This window comes from Drosophila pseudoobscura, chromosome X, assembly GCF_009870125.1.
Source record: "Drosophila pseudoobscura strain MV-25-SWS-2005 chromosome X, UCI_Dpse_MV25, whole genome shotgun sequence".
Lineage (NCBI taxonomy): Eukaryota > Metazoa > Arthropoda > Insecta > Diptera > Drosophilidae > Drosophila > Drosophila pseudoobscura.
In genome coordinates, this window is record NC_046683.1 from 60,885,991 (window position 1) to 60,897,127 (window position 11,137).

At 51.5% G+C, this 11,137-nt stretch overlaps 2 protein-coding genes across 2 annotated transcripts; one reads left to right on the plus strand and one right to left on the minus strand.

Moving 5' to 3' along the window:
• Positions 1–1,528: 1,528 nt before the first annotated feature.
• Ack (activated Cdc42 kinase) lies at positions 1,529–7,001 on the minus strand. The gene is made up of 3 exons (XM_001352991.4): positions 6,079–7,001; positions 3,937–5,075; positions 1,529–3,875 (listed from the first exon to the last, which is right to left on the minus strand). The coding sequence occupies exons 2-3, from the start codon at positions 5,070–5,072 to the stop codon at positions 1,796–1,798; spliced, it is 3,216 nt and encodes a 1,071-aa protein (XP_001353027.3). The 5' UTR covers positions 5,073–5,075; positions 6,079–7,001; the 3' UTR covers positions 1,529–1,795.
• A 54-nt stretch (positions 7,002–7,055) lies between these two features.
• Noc1 (Nucleolar complex protein 1) lies at positions 7,056–10,845 on the plus strand. Its single transcript, XM_001352990.4, has 5 exons — positions 7,056–7,767; positions 7,828–7,942; positions 7,999–9,501; positions 9,572–10,444; positions 10,519–10,845. The coding sequence occupies exons 1-5, from the start codon at positions 7,177–7,179 to the stop codon at positions 10,758–10,760; spliced, it is 3,324 nt and encodes a 1,107-aa protein (XP_001353026.3). The 5' UTR covers positions 7,056–7,176; the 3' UTR covers positions 10,761–10,845.
• The last annotated feature ends 292 nt before the right edge of the window (positions 10,846–11,137 follow it).

Sequence of the window (11,137 nt, forward strand, 5' to 3'; positions counted from 1 at the left end):
AATGTATTTACAGCCAGAGTATACATATATACACACGAGTATATGCATATACATCTATTACACACTTTTAAATGATCTATTTTGAATACTGTCCCCTGTTGAAAATAAATAGTTGTTCTTTTAACAGAAATCGACTGTGCAATGCTTTAATTTGTGGATCATTTTCAGCAAACAACAAAACAAAACAGCCAGTGTACACGAAATGGCGAACAGGTTGATTCTGGCGTGTCAATCACCCGATCCTCGGGAATGTTCACTTGTCAGTGGGTACGGCTCATTATCCAGGGAGGTTGGGCTGCAGTACAGGCACATACAAGGCGATCCGATTCCCGCTCTTCAAAGATCGTCCTTCATGCAATATGCATCCCAATCAATCAAGGATATTTGTCCCGATCAGGAGAGGCGGGGCCCGCCCATCTCGGTCCACAAATAGAGGAGAAAGCAAAAAAAGGAGCGTATTTTATTCATATTAAACCATTTTACTGAATACACAAACCATAGCATACTTTTGGGATGACACACAAAATGCAACGCTGCTTTAATCACTTTATACTGCAGATCTGGACTGCAGAGGGCTCCAAGGAAGGGAGCTTCTCGCTGTATTGGCGGTCATCCGGCTAAAGACGTAATGGAGAAAACGGGGTATGAATATGATCATCTGTCATGGTAGGGAGGGCAAAAGGTTGGCAATCAATGTCCACGTGAGGCCTTGAAGGCGACTGTAAAGAATTGGTTTTGCCAAAACAATGCTTGCATTGCCTCTTGAGCATAGAATGAGGCTTGGCCTTGTAAGATATACTACTTGTATACTATACTATATACTATACTACTACTGTACTATATTTATGCATGGATTCAACGCTTTTTCGTCTAATAAAGAAAACAAATAATCTGAACAAGTTTGCATCTTTTGGGGGCATTTAACAGCAATGTTAAATAACAGCGAAGGGCAAACAAATCATGTTAGATAACAGAAAATGGCTTTCTAAGATTTCTGTTCGCCTGGTGCCTCGAAGATGAAAATTACTCGTTTCGCCCATTGGGAGGCTTTGTTTGAATATAGCGACCAATCGGAGCATGCATGGTTTCCTGTGATCGGAAGATGTCCTTGTTTTGATGGGATCCTCACCAAAAATGTTATATGCTTCTGTGATCAGAAAAATGTCCCTGATGATGAGTCCTTGATCAAGGATAATAATTAGCTGCGGCTCCTCTTTGCTGCTATGGCTGTGGTGTGATCCGAAAATCCCTAATCCTTAATGGAATCCCGATCCAGGCTCATACAAAACAAATGACAACAACTCAAAGTTGCCTCGAAATTCTTACCGGTTGGCGCCAAATTCAAATCGGTCTTTGTTTTGTAACAATTAGATATACTTTATTTTGATTCAAAAACAAATGGTTGCATACATTCACATTAATGCCCCGATCCTGTTTCGTTTCACTTTCGCCTGTTTGTAAATAATTCTTGTGGCCTCTGCATTTGGGTTATGCAGTCGTTGAATATAACACTTATAAAATCATTTCATATGATCGATCGCTTACATAAAATAATATATATCATACAGTCGTTGACATTGTGTTTGCTTCGTGCATTCACTTAGGAGTATTTTGACAAAGATTCGAGACATAGTTACTAGATTACTAGACACAGATTCCGCCGAGATCTCTCCCAGCATTCGGCATTCAGCAACAAAAAAAAAGAAGAACTAAAACACGGCCTGCAGCGGCTTGTCGGTCTGTGCACTGAGGCATTAACTAAGCTAGCTAAACTACACTGATACAGGCTGTCTGGCTAGCCAGCACTGGTCGTCTGCAGGAGCAGTTCCGCAGCCACCTCGAGGCTCCAGTTGCTCTGCTGCAGGGCCTGCTCGCACTGACCCCTGCCGGCCACGCCCAGTCGCGACAGCTGGTCGATCTTGTAGTGGCGCGTGCCCAGCGACACATCACCGCCGGCTGCCCGCAGCGCATTGCGCACCTCCTGTTCGATGGCCGCGCTGCCAAGCTCCTGCAGCATCTGCTGGAGTTTCTCCTGCTCGCGGCCATAGTCCGAGGGAACGGGGGCGTACAGCTGGTGGGCTCCCTCCCGATCCTGGAGGTGCTGCTGGCGCATTTTCTCCATCCGCCTGTGGATTTGTTGGGCTGAGAGCGGCGGCGGAGCCAGGGGAGCTGGTCGATGCGGTCGAAGGTAATCATCGAGAGTGACCTCATCGTAGATCGCGGGCCCACTGCCATTTGGTACCTGCCCATAGTAGGTTGATCCAGCAGTGCTGGCCGCCACTGCATCATAGAGCGAGGCGGAAGAGGCGTACACATTGTTTTTTGGGGCCACCACGCGATTGGATATGGCCACGAACGAATGGTTCGTCTCGGGCTGCTGCTGCTGTTGCTGCTGAAGATGGTTCTGATATAACTGCTCCTCTGCCTGCTCTGCTGGCGGCTGGGCGTAGTACTCCGAAGGCGTTGCGGCCACTTGCTCGTACCAGATGCGATTCACCACACTTTGGGTGGATGCGACGGCCGCGGCTGCGTCCACGTTGTTCTGCTTGGGCGAAGTATTCGACGAGGGGCTGGAATGATTCGAAGTGGCGCATCCGTTCTTGAGGGGCGTGAGATTCTGTTTGTACACCATATCCTTGTTGGCATACACTTGCGTGGAGTTGCGTTGGTACTCCTCCTGGGCCCTGTTCTGGCCATTGCTGTACATGTCCTTCTCCAGCTCGGCAATGAATGACTTGTCCAACAATACGCTCTCAGGGGCAGGAGCCAGTGTTTCTGGCAACGGCTCCACGGGGAGACTGGCAATTGCGGTGACTGGTTCGGTCCTTTCCAGCGAGAGATTACTGAGATTCAACTGCATGGCTGCCGACTCTAGGGCAGGCATGTTCTCCTTATTCGAGCTGGAACCGCCAAAGAGGCTCTTCCTCACCGACGGACTATTATAGATGGGGACCGGCGACTGGGCCGCCCCCAGAGATTGGTTTAGATTCGAGTAGAGTGTCACTGATCTTTCCAGGCTGCTGGTGTCGAAGGGATCCCGCTCCCTGACTGGCGTCGACTGCTGCTGGTGCAGTTCCCGCTTCTGGGCAAACTCCATCGTGTTGGAATAAGTGGGCGGCATTTGGTATGGAGGCGGCTGCAGGCGTCCCGGCGAGGCAGTTTGGTTGGCTGGATCGAACTCGAATTGTGCCTGGTCATCGAAAAATGTTGGTGATACATTCAGCGATCCTTCGACGTCACAGAATGTGGGCACATCTATGGGGGCATCCAGTAAACAGAAGGAGCTGTCCATCTGCATGGATGAGGTGTCGCCTGCGGCTCCTAGGGGTCGCACCTCCGGTGATATATCAACGAGTATTCCCTCCTGCTGGAACTGCGGCGGCGGCGGACGCTGCGGACCACCAACTGTCACACCTGTAGCCTTCCCTACAGAACCCTTTTGCTTCACAGCATTGCGTCGCTGCAGTCCGGCTGAATCGTTTATTAGCTTGTTGTAGGCAAACTGCTTGCTGGTCGTTGACTTGCGTTCCTTAGCATGACTCTGGTTCGACAGGGAGGCGCACTTTCGCTGACGCTCCTCTCCGTTGGCGATGGCCCCGGCTCCACCACCCCAGCAGAAGCCGAACGGGGAGCCGTTGCCGGCACTGCTACGCATCACCACATCGCCGGTAGAGGCCACCTTGCGCTGTTCCAGCAAGTTTCTCGGGAAGATGCCAATCTCGTATGTGCGCTGGTTTTGACCCTTGATCAGTTTCAGCTCGGGCCGTCCATCGATGATGGCAATGATATCGCCAGCCTCGATTTTCAGCCCCTTCGAGTCGTGAAAGACGCGCGCGGCTCGCATCAGCGGCGGCGACATGCTGACCAGGTATTCTCTGCAAAGGATTAAGGGGGATTAGCTGGGATCCCTGGAATCTGTAAAACTTTTTTACTCACTTGAGGGCCGCAAAGGTTGGTCGCTCTGCCGGGGTCTTGTCCCAGCATTGCAGCATCATGGCGTAGACATCCGGCGGACACGCATCGGGCTGATGCAGACGCTCGCCCTCGCGATCGATTTTCCTTAGGATTTGGGAGCCATTTAAGCCCACCCAGGGATCCTCGCCGAAGCTAAACATCTCCCACAGGGTCACGCCGAACATCCAAGTGTCGGAGGCATGCGAGAACTGTCGGAAGCGCAGCGATTCCGGGGCACACCATGGGAAGGGGACCTTCTTGTGCTCCGACATGACGTAGCAGTCGTCCTCCTGGGGCAGAGCGCGCATAAGGCCAAAGTCTCCGATTTTGATCTTGTTTCCAGCGGCCAGAAGCACATTGCGGCAGGCGAGGTCGCGATGCAGGAAGCGCTTCTGCTCCAGATATGCCATTCCAGTCACGATCTGAACGGACCAGTTCCAGATGTGGGTGAGAGCCGTGTGCCGGCACTGCTTGCGCAGTGTGTCCAGCAGGGAGCCCCGCTCGGCCAGCTCCGTGATCATCATCATGGGCTGGGACAGCACCACGCCGTACAGCCGCACCAGATTGGAGTGATCCAGGGCGTGCATGGCCTGCACCTCGCGGAAGAAGTCATCGATTATGCCCGGCTGGGTGAGATTATCCGACTTTAGCACCTTCACGGCCACCGGTATAACCTTGCCCGCCGGCGAAGCGCTCCACTCGCCGCGTCTCACAACCCCGAAGGAGCCGTCGCCCAGCTTCAGGCCCATGGTGATGTCCTTCTCATGGATAAGGCAGGTCAGCTGCGTGCCATTGCCCTGTGTCGAGTCCCGGGTGGCGGAGGCCTGCTTCTTAGACGAGGGCTGCTTGCCGCCACCAATCAGCTTGGACAGGATATTCTTGCGCCACTGATGGGCCTTCTTTTTGCGCACCGCCTCCAACAAGCGTCGTATGGCGGGCTTGCCCAGTCCACACCGCACCAGATCTTCGTCATGTACATAGTCGAAGTGGGGCAGGCGCGATACCTGGAGATCGTCGCGTATCCGCTCCAGGAACTGCTCCAGCTGTACCTCGCGCAGCAGATCCTCCAACCAGGCCGTTTCGCTATGCCCGCCATCGACGACGGAAGGCGAGGCCATATTCTAAACAAAAACGAATATAAAAATTTGAAAACTATCTCCACGATAAGCTGGGATAAGGATAGACTATGTGTTCTGTCGGCCAGAACCGGGAAAAGGTAATTAAAGGTCTCGCAAAATACGCTTTTAGGGAAATATCAATTCTCAATGCCCTCGCACTGAGAAGGTGGCGCAAGAACGCGAGCTGCTTTGAGCTGACGTCACACATGTGAGACTAAAAAGTTCATTAAATCGCCACTTCTTTTTACAAAACAGAAAATGCATAATGCTTTGGAATAATGAATGCATACATGACGTCACGCAGTGAATATTCGAAGCCAAAGCTCCACACGGCGTCACCTCCCAAAACAGTGAGTGCAGCGTGATTCGAATCGGAATTGCACAGAGCAGTTCTGCGGTCGACGTCGCTGCTGCTGCTGTCAATGAGGCGGGAATTGCGGTGTGTGTGTGTGCACGTGTGTTTGTGTGTGTGTCAGGGCAAAAGATAAACGGAACGGGAATATGGGTGAGAGCTTGAACTCTGACGCGTGCTCAAGTGGAGTTTATTTATAGAGAGATAAGCAGGCAGGCGGCAGACAAGCGGACGTGGAGACGGGGGAATGAAATAGATAGTTTGAGCAACCCAGAGGGATCGGATCGGATTATGTGGAAAGGCGTGAGCAGTTATGGTTGTTACTGGAAAGACCTTTATGTGTGTATTTTTAGTAACTGAGTCAACTGATTACAGACGTTACAAGCCCATGCCCCTGCCGTTCCGAGGTAATACTTGGAACACAACGCTTAGTGGCTGACGACAGTTTGAGTAATTGTTCAGGCGGAAACTTGAATTTGAATAGCGGATGCGTCGGACAGCAACAACGCCCCATTGAGAGCAGGTTTTACTATGTCATTCGTTAGCGATCCCACCCCAAAAAATCGCAGCAGTTGCGTTGGCATTGTTATTGTTGCGCGTATTTCGAAACATTTGTTCCACTCCCGAGGGTATAAAGGATGGCTGGACACTCACCCAAGCTGCAGATGTGCAAATTCGGTTGATTTTGAGAGACAGCTGCAGCTGCGGAGCAGTACAGTGGCCGCAGCGGCGGCGGCAGCGAAGCGTTTTTTGCTGCTTCCGTTGGCTGCTGCACTCTGCTAAACTTCCTGTCTGGACTGGAACAGGTTGCCCAAGACAAAAGAGACCACGATGAACGATGATAATGATGTTGGAGATGTGAAATTCAATATGCGAGAGCCAGCCAAGCAGGCAGCCGCAGCAGCAGGCGCAAGGTGAAGGACGTCGACGCAGACGTTGCCGTCGCCGTCACAGCCGCCGTTGGTGTTTTGTGAGATTGGGTGCTTGTGTGTGTGGGTTCGTGTGCGTACGTTGCTTTGTTTACACTCCTCGCCAAATGAGCAGCTGGCAGCGCTGTTGAATTTGTATACGAAAAGTAGCCATCACGACGCTACGCTGATGCCGCCATCGCCGCCGCGGATGAAGCAAGAAAACACTTTAATATTAATTTAGTGAGCAGCGCGCCCGCCGCCACACACAGCACCACACAAAAAAACAATGAGTCCGCTTTCAACAGCTACTTTCCGCACGCCCAGCTCACTCCCCCGCTGTCGTCACACGTTTTTGCACAATTTTCTATCTGTATTGTATTGTTGCAGTTGCTGTGTGCACAGTGGTGTATTTGTGTGCGTATGAGAAAATTTAAATGCACGAAAAAGCAGCAACGCAAAATAATGTTAGCCACTCGGTCTCACAAACGAATCGATTGGTTAACTACAATTTCTGCTCCACTTGAAAATGAACTTGTTTCAGAATTATATTCCAGTGCAGATGCAATAAAACACGGATTGAACCTTTTTTAATTTGCGATTGAAAATGCGCGACAGCGAAACGGAGCTTGGTTTTTGTACTTCCTTCTCGCTCGCCCCGTAGCAGCTGACAGCGAAACAGAGGAGTCGATAAACGATAGCAGACTAAGCAGAGTTGCACTGAAGCATATGTTCGGGCGCTTCGCAGCGATTGGCAAATAATTGTTGAATACACGTGCGATTGGTTTTACTTGCAGTTGGTTTTATTTTAATGGTTAAACTGTGCTAATTTCCTACTAAAAACATGCCGGCAGCAGTGGCTACAGGTGTGCAGATAAACGGGCCATTGAAGAACAAGAAAATTGTGTTCGACGATGCAGGAGAGGCCGTGGCAAAGCCAAACAAAAAGGAGCGCCCACAGAAACCAAAAAAGCAGCACCAGGCACAACAACCCAATGGCCAGGCGAAGAAACCCCAAAGAATTACCTTTGACGATGACGGCGAAGTCGAGGAGCGGAAACCTTGGCAGAAAAACCATCAAAAGGAGCACGGGCATGGCTTCCAAGGTGGTAAGAAACCCCAGAAAATAAAGTTCGGCGATGACGGCGAAGTCGAGGAGCAGCAACCGTGGAAGAAAAACCACCAAAAGGAAAACGGCTTCGAAAATACCAAGAAACCCCAGAAAATAAAGTTTGGTGATGACGGCGAAGCGGCTGATAAGACTAAGAAGCCGCAGCGTATAAAGTTTGATGAAGATGGAGCTGAGAAGGAGGCCTCCGACTCCGAAGAAGACAGTGAGGGCGAGCTAGAAAAGCAGGCCAGCTTCATGAAGCGCAGCAAACACCAGTCGCAGGCTGACGAGGAGGAGGAGTCTCAAAAGAAGTGGTACCAAGTGGTATGTTGGGTCCATAACAAAGAAAGCAAGTTATAAATCCTGGCTCCATTCCGTCCTTAGCATCCGGACTACCCCAGCAGCGAGGAGGTGCTGGACATGAAGGACAACGAGCAGCTGGAGTTGTTCAATCTCTGCAAGAATGCCTTCGAGGCGGATAAGACGACATTTAACAGGCGTAAGTCATTTCCATTTACTATCGTCCCTCCTGTTACTCTAATCTTATCCCCACAGGCAATCCCTCGGATGTCCGCTGGCTGCAAACGGCCCTCCACAAGGGCACAGCCAAAGATCGAGCCAATTCCGGGGCCCTGCTGGTGACCAGCAATCCCCTGGGCAACCTGGAAGCCTTGTCCACTCTAATAAGCTTCTGCAAGATATCCAACAAGGCCAGCAACGATGTGATCGCTGTACTCACAGACCTGTGGCAGGAGGTGCTCTTGCCGCCCAACAGGAAGCTGCTCTCGATACACACACGCGGAGCAGACTGGAAGAAGCTGCGGAAGGACGTTACTCTGCGCGAGCAGCAGCAGCGTCGCATCTATTCGTATTGGTACTTTGAGAACGAGCTGAAAGACCAGTACCATGAGTTCCTCAAGAATGTGATGCAGGGTCTGCAGACGGGACAGGAGCACAACAAGAATGCTTCGATCGTGGCCGCGGCACGACTCCTCTCGTATGCCCCAGAGAAGGAACAAATGCTGCTCACGATGCTGGTGAACAAGCTGGGTGATCCCATTGCCAAGATAGCCTCCAAGGCGCTGCATCACCTCAGCGATGTGGCCCAACGCCACCCAAACATGTGTGGCGTCATCGTGGCCGAGGCGGAGAAACTGCTTTTCCGCAACAATATCTCGGAGCGGGCACAGCACTTTGCCCTCTGTTTTCTGTCCAGCATCGCGCCATCCGGACGTCCGGAGGTGTGCACCAAGTTGGTCAACATCTGCTTTGCCCTGTTCAAAGTCCTCGTCCAGAAGGGAGCCGTCAACAACCGCACCATGCAGGCCATTTTGAGGTGCCTGCAAAAGGCCATTGCGGAGGCCCAGCCTGCGAAGGGCAGCGATGGGGAGCTGCTCAACAAGGAGATGCAGGACACCATCTACCGACTCGTTCACTTGGCCGACATACGCGTCTCAGTGCAGACCCTTGGCCTCCTGCTGCAGCTGGTCACAGTTAAAACGGAGAAATCGGATCGATTCTACAATGCGCTGTACGTAAAGCTACTGGACCTGAACCTCATCAATGTGGGCGGCAAGACGGCGGCACAGCTCCTCCACATTGTCCACCGTGCCATCCACATAGACAGCCATGTGGCGAGGGCCCAGGCCTTTGTGAAGCGTCTCCTCCAGGTGACACTCTACGCACCTCCACAAATTGCCGCCGGCTGTCTGATTGTCCTGCACAAGCTGTTGCGCATGCGCCAGGAGCTCATCGGAGGCATTGGAGCCACCGATGAAGTGAGCTCTCTAAAGACAGTCCTGCCAGAGGATGGAGACCTGGACAGGTTTGGCAGCGATGCCGAAGATGAAGTCAAGGTAGAAGCAGACGAGCTACAGCCAGAGATAAAGACGGAAGCTGTCAAGTCGAAGGTGGTCAATATCGATTCCTGCAAATACGATCCGTATCATCGTGTGCCCGCTTTTGCGGGAGCAGCCTACACTCTGCGCCATGAGCTGCTGCTTCTGCGTCAGCACTACCATCCCACGGTCCAGGTCTTTGCCGAACAGATCCTCGAGCGTGAGTAACAATAGAGACTCTCTTTGTTTTTTTTTGAATTCATAGCTTAATCACCTTTTTTCCCCCGCAGAGAAACGCATCGATTACTATGGGGATCCTCTGCGAGATTTCGGACTGCCGCATTTCCTAGAGCGTTTCGCCTTCAAAAATCCCAAGAAGCTGGATGCGCCCCAGGCGGAGAGCGCCGCTGTGGCCCACAAGCGCTATATGGCGCAAGGAGGCCGCGGCAAGCCAGTCAAGTCGCTGACGAAGGCCAACTGCACGGAGGACGAGATGTTTATTCTCAACTTCTTGGAGCACAAGCGCAGGCAGGCGGAGATTGTGGCCCAGAGCAAGAAGCAGAGGGAGGTAAAGAAGGATGAGGACGATGATGGAGAGCAGGGCGATGAGTACCTGAAGGAGGGCGAGGTGGATGACGACGAGTTCGAGGCGTATCTGGATGGGTATTTTGGCAAGAAGTTCAAAGATGGCGCCGCTGCCGAGGAGGATGAGAATGAGCTGAACTTCCTTGAGGAGCTCGGCGGCGAGATGCAGTCTGAGAAGTCCAAGAAGAAGGACAAGAAGAAGAAGCAGGGGGCCGATAAGCACGAGGAGGATATGGACGAGATCGACGATGACTGGGGCGATGATAATCTGGGTGAAGACGATGAAGATGACGAAGTGTCGGGCGCTGGCGGAGATCAGTCCGACGATGAGACTGGCTCGATTGACTTGCAGCCCCTGGACGATGATGATGATGACGACGACGATGCGGGTTCAATTTCTGAAGGCGACCAAGCCTCCGATGCAGAGGATGACAGCGATTCCAGCGACGCTCCCGAGAGCCCAGACGATGATGACGACGACGATGAGGATTCGCCGCCCAAGTCGAAGAAATCCCGCAAGGAGGAAGTCAATATGGTGGATGGACGCAGCTTCGCCAAGACCCTCAAACAGAGCCACGGTAAGATTGCTACAGTTTTCGATCCGATCCGATATTCATCTGGTGTTCTTTTCCTTTATCTTTCCTCCTTGCAGATATGTCCTCGCTGTTTGCAGCTGCGGATGAGTTCTCGTCATTGATGGAGGAAACGGCCAAGGTCAAGGGACAGGGCACCAGCAACGCCGTCTTCAACAAGGACAAATCCTCCGACAAGCAAATCAAATGGGAGGAGAACCGCCGCTCCAATAGCAAAACCTACACAGGCAAGAGGTTTTCCGGCAAACCAGCGGCCAAAGGAGGCAAGCCACAGAAACCAGGCAAGAAGCGGAAGCATTAGCTGCACAAAATACAGCTCCGAGGAGATTACAAAAAACCTACCAACTGCAGCAATAAATATTTTTTTTGCATTTTGTATAAGTTGAGGCAAGTCTTTAAATGGGAATAAGTGGAGCTGGAGCTGCACCTGAAGCTACTCCCATTGAAGAATTCAAATAAAAGGTCGTTTCGTTCTTACCCAGACGCAGCTTGGGGTACTTCTCCTTCTGCAGCATTAAATAAATAACTATATGTAGTGTTACAGTCCTTATCCACCACTCGGTTTTTTCTTATCTTTAAAATTGTGAGTACCGCGTATAAAACGTTCATCGATATGGGATCTTTGAATATATCACAGCTGGCTCCTGTGTAGCTATTAGCTATGGAACTACCAACGGT